General features: G+C 44.6%; 1 protein-coding gene across 1 annotated transcript in view; it reads left to right on the top strand.

The window, feature by feature from the left end:
• PTN (pleiotrophin) overlaps nt 1–15,453 on the top strand; it is a 336,604-nt gene extending 321,151 nt beyond the window's left edge. The window contains exon 5 of the mRNA XM_085652002.1: nt 12,978–15,453. Coding sequence (XP_085508128.1) covers nt 12,978–13,030 — 53 coding nt within the window. The 3' untranslated portion in view covers nt 13,031–15,453. The remainder of the gene's footprint in view (nt 1–12,977) is intronic.
• Nucleotides 15,454–16,178: the final 725 nt, after the last annotated feature.

The raw sequence follows: 16,178 nt of genomic DNA, 5'->3' as shown, positions 1-16,178 counted from the left end.
GACAATAATTCCAAGTGACTTTGCTATTTTTCATCCAGTTACCAGGTGCCTTGTTTAAAGAGCAGTTCTCTTCCTCCTTTGCTTTGACTTGGACCGGTTTTGATGATTGATAAACATTCATCCTCTCAGCCAGCTTTGCATTCGCTGCATATTCTTTATCAGAGGCTTCTCTTTTCATTTAGAGTTTGTTTTGACCTTGTAGTTCTTCATACATTTGACAGTATTGTTTTAAATTGTGACACTTGCCTCACGTACACTATCTCACAGAGTATAGCCTTCCTGCGATTGGTGCAATGCACCTGAGCCCAGAGAGGTGGGAGGGGGCCCAGCTACAACAGCCCCAGCAGTGGGGCCCAGAGGTGGGAGGGGGCTAACTACAACAGCCCCAGCACGGGGGCCCAGAGGTGGGAGGGGGCTAACTACTACAGCCCCAGCACGGGGGCCCAGAGGCGGGAGGGGGCCAAAATACAACATCCCCAGCACCGGGGCCCAAAGGTGGGAGGGGACCCAACTACAACAGCACCGGGGCCCAGAGGTGTGAGTGGGCCCAACTTTAACAGCCCCAGCACGGGGGCCCAGAGGCGGGAGGGGGCCCTACTACAACAGCCCCAGCACCGGGGTACAGAGGTGTGAGTGGGCCCAACTTTAACAGCCCCAGCACGGGGGCCCAGAGGCGGGAGGGGGCCCTACTACAACAGCCCCAGCACCGGGGTACAGAGGTGGGAGGGGGCCCAACTACAACAGCCCCAGCACCGGGGCCCAGAGTCAGGAGGGGGCCCAGCTACAACAGCCCCAGCAGTGGGGCCCAGAGGTGGGAGGGGGTGCAACTACAACAGCCCCAGGGCCCAGAAGTAGGAGGGGGGCCAAGTACAACAGCTCCAGCACCGGGGCCCAGAGGTGGGAGGGGACCCAACTACAACAGCACCGAGGCCCAGAGGTGGGAGGGGTTCAACTACAACAGCCTCTGACAGGGGCCCAGTGGTGTGAGGGGGCCAAACTACAACAGCCCCAGCACGGGGGCCCAGAGGTGGGAGGTGCCAACTACAACAGCCCCAGCACCAGGGCTCAAAGTTGAGAGGGGGGCATCTACAACAGCCCCCTGAGCCCTGAGAGAGCAGCTAAATAGCTAAAGGTGAACAAGCACTAAAGATGACTTTGCATTTTGTTTTCATCTTGTCACATTAGCTGTGCATTGAAATTCCAGAGGTGAAATCTCAGTCTAGTCTGATAATTTGCTGATTATTCTTTTAACCTGGAGACTGGTGTTTACTTTTCTTTTGCTTACTGCAAAGCGTTAGGTTTTTGGAAAATGAACTATGTGAATATCCTGCTCGTGTGAAAGGGAAGGCAGTAGGATCTTGTTTTCTTCGAACACACAACAAAATGTAAATACCTATAAATGAACTGTACAAATAATTCAAAATAAATAAACACGAAAGCACTATTGAAGTACTTATCCCTAATTCTAAAGTGTAATGGGAACAAAGATTTTAACAGACTCAAACAAATCAAGACATTTTACTTGGTGATGCGCAAATGACGAATATTTCCTGTAACCCACTTCCAAATGTTATTGGTTATGGGCAACATGGTTTTGTGAGTACAATTGTATACCTGTGCACATTTAGTTGTCATTTCAATAGGAAATGTGCTTTCTGAAAATGACAAAGTGCTACCACATCATGCCTTAGTAAGATATGTGAGACCGTGTATGCCTTAATGCGATTCCAGATACATTCTACTCCCTCACCACTCTGCTGATCAATGCGCGTGGCTCATTTGTGATACTTATCGTTCGTGTGATGCTAGGATTCAGGGTTGGACAGGTCTATAAGGCAATCAGGCAGTGCCCGAAGAGCTTGTCTGATAAGTCAGGTTGTGGGCTGTTTGTGGGCCTGGTTTATGGTCTGCTGGGCCAATTTTTCTGTGGATTTCACTGATATTAAAACAAACATTGTCTGTAGCAAGCTCAAATCCATTGAGTCTTTCATACATTTCAAAACACTTGACAGCATGTCTTTACATGTTCAAAACTGTCCCAATTAGCAAACGTGGACCATTTTTTTCTAGTGGAGGCCATTTTAATTTTGGTGCCTGGACTTATTTTCAGTCCTGTTTCGATCCTGTTTGGAGTTTTAAGAATCCCTATGAGTTCAGTGCTGTAACAGTGATGACAGCACCACCAGTTTGAAAATTATGCCAGTACCACAGCCTACTAGGGCCGCAGGAGCTCTTACAGCATTGGGAGCTTGTTGTTAGCTCCCTCTGAATTCTGCACCTGCAGGAATCAGACTCCGAGCAGCAGAATCTACTGAAGCAGCTGTTGGGGCACCGCGATGGCCTCATTGCGCACACTCAATGGCTGAGTGGTGCACATGCTCACTTTGGTAAATGCAGAGTGCGCTATTCAACCTGGCTGCCTGACACCAGCAGAAATCAAAGTTGACATTATGCTGATGCTTCTGGGGGGCTCATAAAGACAAGACCGTCACAGTAATCTTAATGTTTACCTTATGGGTAGGGGGCAGACAATGGCAGTTCATAAAAGAAAATAGATGTACTTAGTACAGAGTCCTGGAACTAAGAACATGAATGATGTGAGCGTTGTTTGTTTCAGTTTATGCTAATAAAATACACAGGTAACTTTAAACAACTTCTTGGAGTCACCAATGCTCAATTCTTGCTTAATAAAACCATAAGTAGGAACAGTTATCCTTCTGAGACCCTTGAAAACCATCCAGAATCTCAGAAAACAAGATGTTGTTCCTCAGAGCGAGATACTGAGAGAGGTGGAACTCAAGTAACTGTTATACACAATACTGTTGTAGAGGTAGATGAGCCAACAAATTAAAAGAGAGAGCAGAGTTAAGGATCTGTCTTGGCTCTAAGAGTTCAGGACCGAGCTGGGCCACAAGAAAATTTTGCATGGAAATCATGCAACAAATAATATGTACAAATATGTCTTCAAATTAAAAAAATATACATTTCTTTGACATGTGTTAAAGTACTAGATTGAGAGGCATTTATTAAAAGTGATAGTTACTAAGCATGAACTTAGAAACATTCATGCCCATACTCCATACTCCGACAGCAATGCTATCATTGGATTAAGAGGCAAGAAAGTTGTCATGTGCACTCTATATATGGGCTATTTTCTTAGTTTACATGGAGCAACATTTTAGTCCATTAAGTCAAACACAAGAGAGATTTTAGTAAACAACACATCCCCACATATTCCAAGGTTTTCCTATATGTAATAACATATAGGAGGCAGATAAAATAAAATAATTCCCACAAATTGGTCAAGTGGCCAAGCCAGGATCCCATTTTTTTCTCATATTATGTAATCCAGCCACTAAATTGGTATCCTCTTCTAGTTCGTATTTTGACATCAAAGTGTAGTGCTTTGTCTTTCATTCTTAGTGCTTAAGGTTAGAGCGCGGGTAGAAGGAAGAGCTCAGCTCATTTTGGGTGCGATGGCTCAGGAGGAGCTCAAGCTGAACCAGAGCCTAGCATCTGCCTCTGGCCTTCAGCAGCTCACCCACCTCAGTACTTTACTCTGTATATGCGGCACCTGAAATAGGCTTAGATGCTGCCACCATTGTCACACCTGTTTTTTAAGTGAGGATACCTTAGCTTGCACCTCTGATGACCCTCTTGCACCTGTGCTGCGTGCAATGGGAACTTACACTGCTGCCAAATGCTGCACACTGTGTGTGTTTGCACACAGGTTTGGACTGCTGCTACAGATTCTGTCCATGTTCTGTGCATGAAAGGGAAGCTTGCAATGTTTCTGAACAGATCGGTATATGTTCTATGGGTGTGAGGTAAGCGTGCACTCTTGCATGGTGCTGTACCTGTTTTGTGTGTGGATATTTTCCTATGCGGATAAGTCAAGCTTGAACTGATTAACACCAGTGCTCTTGCTTACACTTGTAATATATTTAAAATGTTGCTTGTTCGTTGCATCTGAGAGAGGTGTTAAATGGTGCTGTCCAGTGCCACACTCATTCCATGTCTTTGAAGGAAGCTTGCACCGTCCTGGCAATACCACACATGTTCCATGTCTTCGAAAGGAACTTGCACTGGCTGGCCCTGCAGTACCAGACTTGTTCTATGTCTTTGGAGGAAGATTGCACTGGTTGGCCATGAGGTGCCACAACTGTTGCATGTATTTGAAGGAAGCTTGCACTAACTAGCCCTGCAGTACCACACTTGTTCCATGACTTTGAGGCAAACTTGCACTGGCACTTCAGTACCACACTTGTTCCATGTTGTTGAAGGAAGCTTGCACTTGACCTGCAGTGCCACACTTGTTCCATGTCTTTGAGGGAAGCTCTCACTGACTAGTTCTGCAGTAACATACCTGTTCCGTCTCTTTAAAGGAAACTTGCACTGGCCGTGCAGTCCCACACTTGATCCTTGTCTTTGACGGAAGCTTGAACAGACTGCCACTTCAGTACCACACTTGTTCCAAGTCTTTGAAGGAAGCTTGCACAGGCTGGAATTGCAGTAACACACTTTTTCCATGACTTTGACGGAAGCATGCCCTGACTGGCACTGAAGTACTTTCGTTTTTCCATGTCATTGAAGGAAGCTAAGCTGGCCTTAGAGTACCACACTTCTTCCATGTCTTTAAAGAAAGCTTGCAATGGCCCTGCAGTGCCACACTTTTTCCATTTCTTTGAATGAAGCTTGCATTGGCCCTGCAGTGTCTTTCAATGAAGCTTTCACGGACTGGTCCTTCAATAGCACACTTATTCCATAGTTTAAAGCAAGTTTAGACAGGCTGGCACTGCAGTACAACAGTTGTTCCATGTCTTTGATGAAAACTTAAACTCTTGCATGTATTTGAAGGAATCATGGAGAGGCTGGAGCTACAGTACCATCCCTGGTCCATGTCTATAAAGGAAGCTTGCACTGGCCCTGCAGTACCACACTTGTTCCATGTCTTTCAGGGAAGATTGTGTTGCTCTTGACCAGTGTTGTGTGTCTTATGCATGTGAGCTAAGGACCTGTTGAGATCCTGCTCCCTGTGCTCTGCCTATCTCTGTGTTATTTAGGACTGACCACAAGACTGTTTTAGCTGTCTCACCAGCCGTTTTCTCAAAAATAATAGATAATCTTGTTTAGAGAAAATGAGCTTTGGATAAGCCCACTTCAGTTATTCATCAGAGTGCGATTCAAATTTTCGTTCAACCCTTGACAACAGCATACATTTAATTGGGCAGTGGATCAGCCATCTTCAGCCATTGGCTTTGTTGAAGATTTCTGGTTCTGTCAAGTGGACAACCGCTGGTCTTTGGAATGTCAGGTAGTCTGAGTAACAGACGTTTGCTTGCTTATTCTGTTACTCTGCATCCAGCGGAGTCCAACCTCATGAGGTATTTCCTTTAGTTCATCCCCAGCTGCTCACCAGCAACTGCAGACTAGTGCTAATCGAGTAATGAGTAGCCATTGCTGCCAGACCTTAACTTTCCTATGCAGTGCGCCAGGCATCACTGCTGTGAGCTTCAAGACCATGCCATCAGCTTGAAACGGTATTCTGCACACTCTATCATTTTTACTGCTCCAAGACGCCAGACCACTGCAAAGCCTTATTTTTTAATGTGTTTATTGATGTACATGCCTCCCTCGTTTAGTTATCATTTTTTTTTCTCAATGTATTTCCTTATTTATTCTAGCATATTTTTGTACTACACGGAAATTCACTGCATTGCTTTTAGATGGCAAGTTAGCCTTTTTTGATGCAAAGACTCTTCCCTCAAAAGTCCGCAGAGATCAGACACACCGTCTACGGTGCTGATCCAAGTGTGGCTTATGGAGGATTAGATGACCCCAATGGACAACCAGGCTTCAGTGTAGCTTACTTCAAGAGCTTTGAATTACGCTAGTGGACCGATGCCCCACGCACTCTACCTGTGTCTCCTGTGCCACCACCTGTCCAAATCTGCCCCTTCCTAGTGAACGGTGGATCCGCGTGTGAGCAGTGTGGTTGTGTCGGTGCAGGATAGTCACCATGTTTTGTGAGTGCGATGTGATGGATGTGCCAGTGGCAATGCAGAATTAACATTATCTTTTGTGAACACAGTGTAAGTGGGTGCCAGTTTGAAAGCCGTGCCTGTTTGAGTGCAGCATGAGGTGTGCCCATGTGAGGGCAGCAGTGCGCCCTTGGGGTCGCTGCATGTTACATCTGTGTGCATGCCCTTTACAAGAGCCAAGCATATTGAATTCCGTAATTCTGTTTAGGATTATGGCTTTGAGTGGCAGAAATGCAGTGCATAGAGTGGACATACAATAGTGAGAATGGTCAGTTGTGATATGACAGATGGAGACTGTTGAAGGAGGTTGAGGAGTGTCAAGGGGAAGCTGACAGACTGCGACAACACCCTAGTGAGGGGGCCCAGTGGCAGGTACTTTGATTGCACCAGGGCCATGGCAACCTAGCTACGCCACTGCTTGCCACTCAAACAGCGCTACAGAAGGTTAACCAAGGATGCCACGTGGAAAAAACAGTCTTCTTTGCAGTACTGCACTAACAGACTAGCCCTATCAGCCTGGTCTTCTAGACAAACAAGTGCAGCAGGAGGAGGATGAACTGCTTTGTAATACTGTTCATTGTGGACCAATCACTCATCACAATAGGCGTGGTAGTGTGTGCATGCATGTATTGAAGGCAATGTCTGGGATGTCAAGTTGTGGCAGGGTCAAAGTGTCCAGGTCTCTTGAAACTTCTAAAGTCCTTAACACAGCAAGCCACCTTTCCAACATGGAGGTGACCCGTTGGGGTCCGCGCCACCTGTCTTACTATCGTCTCTCAAGTACCCACTGATTGTTGATCGATGAGATCGTCTTCAGCTCATCTTGCTTGTGTACCCAGGTTGGAAAAAACTAGGGTAGGAGAGGGAGCCTTTCAAGTCAAGGCAGCACAATTTAGGAATAAGCTGCCCATCTCCCTAAGAGCAAATGGAAATTTACTTAGCTTTAGGAAGAGCCTAAAAACCTGTCTCTTTCCTTAATAAATCAGGCTGGAGTCCATCTCTGACAACAGAATAATATTAATCATCCCCCCTTTAGCCGTAGCCTTGGTCTTACTGATGATCGCTGATAGCGCCAAGATGCCTTCCAGGTGAACTTTGTGCTTTACATATGATTAATAATAATAATAATATTGCAATGGTTCACAGTGAGGACGGATGCCAGTATCACAAGCTGGTGGTCAGGTGATTTAAAACGCTCCTGCTACCTAATGCTTCATTTACATTTTCTTTTCTAAAGTGCCTTTCAGAGGTAATAGGATCATCAAACTGTCCCTAGGGCCTGTCTGAGCGCCCACTCCTCTAGGGCAAAAATGAGAGACAGCAAAGGCGTTCAGCCAGAATCGATTGGCCCATTCTAGGAAGAATTAAAATTGCTCTGATTAATTTCCATCCTAAAGTCAGGCATGTATCACCAGAATCCATAAGTCCATACCGGGCCAAGAGAAGACGGATATAAAGTCCTGTGGAAGACTGGCCCAATTCCACAGGAGTCATTCCTTTTTCACTGCGACCGTCATAAATCTTGCATCCAATCTTTTAGAACTCCATTCTAGGAAAATCCACTCATGGAAGGGCATTTCCCTCTAAGGGGCATTTTCATCGGTGACTTCCACATTACTGATTTAACTTCTTTAGGGTATGTGCATGTTCTGTAGCCGATATATATTTTCTTTACATTTTTATGTGTATTTGCTCTCATTTTATTTTTTAAAATTATATTTGGGCAGTGAAAAACAGATGCAGCTTGTATATTTCCATATTTAACGAATGAGCTTACGCTTATGCTTCAATTTCTGCAGTGCAATAAAACAGCACACCACTGTGTGTCATTCTGTTTCTGACACTGGGTACTCCTGCAATAAATGTTAAGTCTTGTGTTGACATCTAGAGTGGGGGGCTGTGAGGTTTGTCTGTGGAATGAGACATCAGATTTCGGCTGATCCACCAACATTTCAAGTGAAGCCGGAGCAGCAGCAGTGCAAGCTTCCATCACACGTATAGAGCAAGTGAAGTGTGAGCAACATAAGTGTAAGATGGTGAAGCATGAGCAGCAGCAGTGCAAACTTCCATCACGTGCATAGAACAAGTGAAGTGTGAGCAACATAGGTACAAGATGGTGAAGCATGAGCAGCAGCAGTGCAAACTTCCATCACGTGCATAGAACAAGTGAAGTGCGGGCAACGTGGGAACAAGATGGTGAAGCATGAGCAGCAGCAGTGCAAGCTTCCATCACATGCACAAAACAAGCAAAGTGCAGGCAACACGAGTACAAGATTCAATAATATTGAAGTATTCGGAGATCTTGTACTGTAGCTGTTACCCTCTCTACACCTCTTCTCTGGATGCTTCTCACACTGAATCTGGCATGATCTATGAGTGTGAACCACAGCAGGCAGTTGAAGCTTCTCTTACACACAGCAAAAAAGGTGTAGTATGAGCATGGAGGATGCACAACTGCCTTACATGTGGACAGTTGCAACAGTGCATGTTTCCCTTACACACATAGTTCAACTGCAGCACGAGGATCATCAGTGCACTTTTACAGAAAAAGCTGGTACAGTACCAGCTTTAGAGGCATATGATCCTTTTTCAACAAAGAACAGATGCTGCATGAGCGACAGTAGTGCAAGCTTCCCTGGCACACCGAGCATCCCAGCATCCAAGCTTCACACAGAGCAAGTGCAGAAGTACAACAGCAATGTATGTTCCCCTTAAACACAGGGCAATGTCAACAGTAACAGTACAAGCTTCCTTGGCACGCAGAACAAATGCAGTATTACAACCAGGGACGTAGCTTAGTCAGTAAGATTTGGGGGGGGTGTAAATTTCCCATTTAAAAAAAGTATTCAGAAGGGTGGAGAGAGGACCAAGGTTTGGGATACATTGTTCCCATGAGAAACTGGTTCAATATTGATTTGCATTAGGTGGGACCCTGTCTAAGGTGCTGATAATAAAAAAAACAAGTTTAAACCTTTTAGTTAATCGAGAACGCTGACAAAAACCAACAGTCATAGGAGACCTGACTAAGAGCCCCTAGACCCTACTTTGAAGCCAAGAATGCCTTTATTTGGGGGCGAGGTGTTACACCCCAATCCTCCTTCCCCTCGAAGCTACACCACTGATAGCAGTGCATGTTTCCCTCACACATATGGCAATGCAAATAGTAACGGTGCAAGCTTCCCTGGCACGTAACCAAGTGCAGTGTAACAGCAGCAGTGCATGCTTCCCTCACACAGCGGGAAATACAAACAGTAACAACGCAAGCTTCCCTGGCACGCAGAGCAAGTGCAGGATAATAGCAGCAGTGCATGTTCCTCATACACAGAGGGCAATGCAAACAGTAACAGTGCAAGCTTCCCTGGCACATAGAGCAACTGCGGTATTACAACATCAGTGCATGTTTCTCTCACAAAGAGAGCAATGCGCACAGTAACAGTGCAAGTTTCCGTGGAATGCAGAGTATTAGATCTGGCATCCTTGATGTACTTTTACCCCCAAACTTTTTGCCTGCAACCCTCCTGTTTGCTTACTTCGATTTTGCTGGCTTTAGGTATCTGCACACTTTACCACTGCTAACCAGTGCTAAAGTGCTTGTGCTCTCTCCCTAAAACGTGGGAGAATTGGCTACCCAATTGCCATATTTGATTGGCCATCAAAGTCTCTAGTAAAGTGGCACAACCTGTGCCCAGGGCCTGTAAATTAAATGCTACTGGTGGGCTTGCTGCACTGATTATACCACCCACTTAAGTAGTACTTTTAACATGCCTCAGGCCTGCCATTGCAGCCTGTTTGTGTGTGTGCAGTTTTAAACTGCCATTTAAACCTGGCAAAGTAACCCTTTTCCTGGCCCAAATCTTCCTTTTGAATACATATATATCATCCCTAGGGTAGGGCCTGGACAGCCCTGAGGGCAGGGTGCAATGTATTTAAAGAGTAGGACATGTACTTTTAAGTTTTACATGTCCTTGGAGTGAAAAAGCCTTAACTTTGTTTTTCAATACTGCCACTTCTATTATAGATGGCATTGGAGCTACCTTACTACATTTGATAAGCTGTAATTTCCAAATAGGAGCAGGTCACCAGTTCATGTTTGGCACATTGGAATTCTAATGAAAAATCCTAACATATGGTGAAGTTGGATTTTAAATTACAATTTTTAAAATGCTACTTTTAGAAAGTTGGCATTTTCTGCCCTTAGCCATTTGGTGCCTGCAATCTGTCTCTGGGACACATGACAGGGAGCAGTAGACAGTTGGGCTTTATGCATTCCTCCTAGATAGCCATACACAATAGGAAGCTTAGGTGTGCCTAAGTGGGACATCATTGGCAGGATGGGCGGGAGTTGCTGGGCCCAGCCATACCTACACTTGATTAGGTCTGCATACTCCCTGAAGTCAATCTGGAGCTATGGCCAGGAATGCAGGGCACCTGTGCACTTCAAAGGACTGTCTCGTAGCTTCTCCCCACTTCAAAGGCACAATGGGTATAAATACTGGACCTCAGACACCAACTTTTCGTACATTTATGGACCTGTGGATTCTCTGCCAGGAAGAAGGACTGCTGTGCTGCTGAAAGGACTGCTGTGCTGCTGCTCTGAAGGACTGCCCTGCTGAGCTGACCTGCTGCACTCTTGCCTGGGTGAGAAGGACTGGACCTGCATCTCTTGTACCCAGAACCCCAGAGTGACTCCAAGGCCTAGTTGACTGGCATCCTGATCTGAAGCTTTAGGGACACAACATGATTCCAACAACCTTGCATCTGCACCTGGAATCTGCCATGTGTGAATTTACCCTTCCAAGTGGGGCCGCCCCACTCCTGTACCCTTGGAATCGGGCTTAAGGTGCTCTGCCAACCTCTGTGGATCCAGCAGAAATGAGACATCTCCTCTGCTGCGCAGCGCAAACCTGAGCATAACTGGCGCATAGCCGCTACTGCGTGTATTGTACCTGTTGCAAACACTCGCATCACATGGCACTGGAACCACCACTGCATGATGCATATTTGGTGCAGGCCCTCACATCCCTAGTCGATGGCAGCCTTGACAATGACGCCAGACTCTGCATCGAAATCCCTCAGCTCCTTGGAACTTACGCATTGCCTGTACTGTGTGGCACATCCTTGATGCTGGACTCTCCTTTGCAAGCCCTCATTGACGGGATCCTTGACAACAATGCAGGACCTCGCACTGCAGTCTCGCCACATCTAGGAACTGATGCATCGCTTCAGCTGCATGACAAATCATTGCTGCTGATCCTTGCAACGCTCTGCAAACCAGGATTTAAGGTTCTTTGTTAAGTGGGCCTAATTGGGTCCGGGTAGTTGGCCCGTGCTCCATTGCAGTCAGCCTAAGCTTGTGACTTTGGCCTGGTCTGGTGCAACCAGATATCCACAGTTGGCGCTTTGTGCTTTTTGGTGCTACTTTCATTAAAATCTTTAAACTTGAACATCTCTGGTTCTACTGATTGGATTTTGTTGTTTTAGTCTTCTTTATTCATTAAAACAAGTTCTATTTGTCTAACCTGGTATTGGTTCATTTTTATGTGGTGTTTTCACTGTATTAATGTTTAAAGTGTTACACAAATACTTTACACTTTGTCTGTAAGGTAAGCTTGACTGCTCTGTGCCAACTTACCAGAGAGTTGTACACAAGTTAATTTAGTGTTGGCTTGTGCCTCACCCTGACAAGAATTGTGGTTGCTGCTTGACCAGGGCTCACACCCCAGTCAACCAACAATCCAATTTCTTACACATAGCATGCTCAGTATAACAACAGCAGTGCATGTTTCCTTCACTCATAAGGCAATGCAAACAGTTACAGTGCAGGCTTCCCTGGCCCGCAAAGCAAGTGCAATATTTCAACAACAGTGCATGTTTACCTCACATGGAGGGCAATGCAAACAGTAACAGTGCAATCTTATGTTAAAGGCATATCTCAGGTACATTAGAACTGTAAGATTCTATAAGACAATCAAATCATTTCAAGCACCAGCAGCAGTAGTGAAAACTTTTTTCCAGTACAATCAGGTACGGATCAGACAAACAGGCACAATCACAAACACACATGCGCACAAAGGCATTTCAAGCTTCTCTCTGCTTCAAAACCAGTGCACACCAATGGTGCTGCTCAGGAGGGTCGAGTGTGTTACAGGCTTTATGATCATACATTCCTTCACCTTATCATATTGTATTTTGTTGTAAAACCTGTACAGTACTACTTACTATAGTCTGACCCAAAGGGTTTTATTGGTGGTAGGGTGGGAGGCTACCCAGTTTGCCATGCATGGTTGGTAGAGCCATTTATAGTGTAACCAATGTATGAAGCTTTGGATTTCAATTGTGAGAGCTGGAGGGGTGTCCCTGCCATGTTGCTGCGGACTTGGAGCTAAGTTTATGTGCGTCAGTGATGTAGAAGGGCACTACATAGAGACATATCATCATTGTCTGGTCTCCATATTCTTAGGTTATGAAGGCATCCATATATGAGCAGGGATCTTGTTTAGTGCCATCTGTTCCTTGATTTTTTGTCTTAAAGTAAATACCACCTGCTGCAGTTCTGTATGGTATGGAGTCTTCTGAGGAGCTGGGTGGAAATGACGGTGTAGAGGGTGTTACTGTAGTCAAGGCAGCTGGTGATGACGGCCTGAGTGACTGTCTTTCTGGTGTTGGTTGTCATCCATCTGAAGATTCTGTGGAGCTTGCGCAATGTATGGCAGCAGGAGGATGTCTCCATAGTCTTAGATTATGAAAAGAGACATATATGAGCAGGGATCTTGTAAGGTGCCACCTATTCGTTGACTTTTTGTCTTAAAGTAAATACCACCTGCCGCAGTTCATTATTGTACAACTGTCTGTTTGATGCAGTTCTAATTAATAAAAGTGATTTTCTAAAAGTAGAGACATAAATAGATTAACAAGTATGTTTAATTGGTTTTTCAGAATCTAAAAGAAAGAAGAAAGAAGGCAGAAAAGCAGAGAAGATGCTGGATTAGAGAAGAGAGTGGCGAGAACGCGCATGTCAAGAGGAAGGACCCGGTCCGGAGCGCTGGGCCACCTAACCATTGTGTTTCTGCATAGGAATATATCTTGAGATATTTATAGGGCAAAGATAGAATAGCAAGACCAAAAAAAAATCTCTTTTTTACTCTAATGATTTTAATATGTATAAACCGTGAACCCTGTTAGACATTTTAAGTAATATGTTTACTCGAATTAGAAGTCGTTTACGCTGTGTCGAGAAAATGAACATATGGAAAATTTTAATTTGTGTATCTTCAGTTGAAACTAAATATTGTGAGGCTGAGAACATTTGTTGCATGTGTTTGTCTTGCGCTAGCACTAATCTGAGACAGTTGGTCCACGCGTGTCTGCTAGAATGTTTTCTCCAAACCTATCATTCATAAATGTTTGAACACAAACGTTCTCCATAAGTTTTTTCACGAATGAGGCATGATACAGACAGTGGTCTCACAAACTTCACAGCAAGGATTTTGGCCTCTTCATCAGTAGCCAAGACCCTTCACAAATGTTCCTTTTAGTAACAGCTGTTGGAAAAAGCTGTTGCTTTTGTCTTGTTGTCCATATGCTTTGACGGGCAGTCTTTAGAAGAAGCTACCCTTGTCCACATCCTTGGTCCACAGTCTTTGCTAGAGACCGCGGGCTAACTTCAGCATTGACTCACTCGTGAACTCCCCATGGCATCTTATTGTTGGCTATCACACACTCAAAGGTCTACAAATCAGCATTGGCATCCACTCTTCATAAGAGCATCAACATTTAACTCATTCTTAGCCCAAGACCCTTCTTGTGAAGTCTAGGTTGATCCTAACCACAGACACAAACCCTTCATGTGTGTCCCCTTTTCCATTCATCATTGGTTGAAAAAGTTCACAAGTACCCCTTAATACAACTCATAATTCCCTCTAATGCTTTATCAGTGACTCTAAGGGGCATATATACAAGCCCCTATCGCCACCACAACGTCACTTTTCAGGGCGTTGTGGTGCCGTTAGGGGCTTTGTCCTATTTACGAGGCAGCGTTAAGCCACTTAACGAGGCTTAACGCTGCTTTGTAAATAAGGTACCCTTTGACACTACACATAGTGTGAAAGAGGAGGGCAATGGGTGTTGCTGTGGGTAATACACCGCAACCCCCATTTGTTTTGACGCTGCCTCCTATTTTCAAGGGCAGCGTAAATAGGAGGCAGTGCCAAAATTAAGACCAGGGAAAACCTGGTCTTAACAGGTCTCAACTAGGAGAAATGTTTATTTTCTCCTAGTTTTTGCTGTTTTCATGTGGGCTGCGTTGTGCAGCTCACATAGAAATAGCAAAATGCCATTGTTTATGTGCAGGAAGGTGACCCTTCCTGCACATAAACAATCTTTAAAAAAATGATGTTTTGCAACTTCTATGTGTGCTGCATTGAGCAGCATACATAGAAGTTACAAAACAGCATTTAAAGATTTTTAATGTGCAGGAAAGGACACCTTCCTGCACATAAACAATCTTCCCCTGCAGTGCAGGCCCCCTTGCACTAGGGTGCCTGCGTTGATGATAGGCAGCTAAATTCAGCACCAGTGCAGGGGGAAACGCAGGGCTGCACCATATTCTACTGAATATGGTGCAGCCCTGCGTTTCTAAAGTGACGGAGCGTGACATTAAGCCAAGGAGGCTAACGCCACGCTCGTCACTTAACTTGTAAATATGCCCCTTAAGTTCTGCACAAGCACAGGCTTAGACACACCACAGGTTTCCCTTATTTCCACTTGTCATTGCTTTACACTTTTCATAAGTGGCACCCCCTCACTCTGCTGGTCCAAACATTCCTTGCGTGTCCCTTCACTATTCTCAACGGTGACTCTAGTTCTCAACGAATACATATTATTATCCATATTACTGTTCAAAGTTCTTCCCCATTCACCCTTAATTCCCTTCCTAATTGGCCCAAACAATAGAGCGTCCTTGCATATGTCTCCACAGTGGTTGGAATCTTTGCATGTTGCTATTTACTCACACATGCTCATTACTCACCACACCATTCCCCCTCACAGAAAGCTATTCACCCTTTCGGATGAGGACTTGTCAGAGGTGACACACTGCCCCTTAGGTCCTAGTTGGACCAATCCTTTAGAGAATCAGGCAGCACCTGAATCTGGGATTCCATCTGCATCAGGAATAGACCAATCTCTCATCACTTTCCTTGTATCCCTAGATCAATTATTGGAAAGATAGTTTTAATAGCTGCTGTATTTTACATTATTGTAATCTCCTCTGTATTATATTTTGTTCCTTTCGTACAATTTCTTAACTGCTGTATTTACTGTACTTTGTATTGGATTGTACAGTGCGCAGGTGCCCGCCAGGGCATGTGCGCTCTATAAGTAACAAAATAATAAATAATTATTAACAATTAAACATCTAGCTTCAAAGACTCTCTGTTATTCTTATTGTTATTTATTTATGTTGGAGGCTTTGTAACGTCCCAATCATTCAGCCATTTCAGACCCTCCAATATATTACTATAGAGAGTTACTTACTACCTAGTATTAGCAGTCAAAGGTTGGGGATGGACAATTGGTAGACAATTGTTAGGTTTGCCATTTTTCTGCTGAAGACAATGGAAAGGACAGCTTGGTTGGTTCTCAATCATAAGGTGTTCTTGTTTTTCACTTTCGTTTCAGAGTTAATAAGGTTCAATTTTTTCTTTCCCTGACTCTGGTTTATTTGTATTGAATTATGGACACTTTGGGCCAGATGTACAACCTGCCAAATAGCGCATCGCAAATTGAGCCACATTTGTGACTCATAATTTGCGAGGCGCTATTTGGCATGTACAAGAATGTGTGTTTAACACTGTTTGCGATTCCCAATGGGGTCGCAAATTGCGGGGCTCATGAATATTAATGAGCCACCCGCAATTTGCGAGCCCATTGGGAATGACAGGCCTTACTAGGGATGGTGGCCTGCTGGGCTCAACAGACCACCATGTCTGGGACTGCTTTTAAATAAAGCAGCTTTTATGTTTTTTTTAAATGCAGCCTGTTTTCCTTAAAGGAAAAAGGGATGCATTTTTTTTTAAAAATGAAACGTTTTCGTAAAATTTTTTAAGGGCTGGCAGTGGTCCCATTTGTATGGGGACC

The sequence above is a fragment of the Triturus cristatus genome, chromosome 4_1, assembly GCF_964204655.1.
Source record: "Triturus cristatus chromosome 4_1, aTriCri1.1, whole genome shotgun sequence".
In the NCBI taxonomy this organism is placed as follows: domain Eukaryota; kingdom Metazoa; phylum Chordata; class Amphibia; order Caudata; family Salamandridae; genus Triturus; species Triturus cristatus.
The sequence above is the reverse complement of the archived record's forward strand: the minus strand, read 5'-3'. Positions and strand labels throughout refer to the sequence as shown.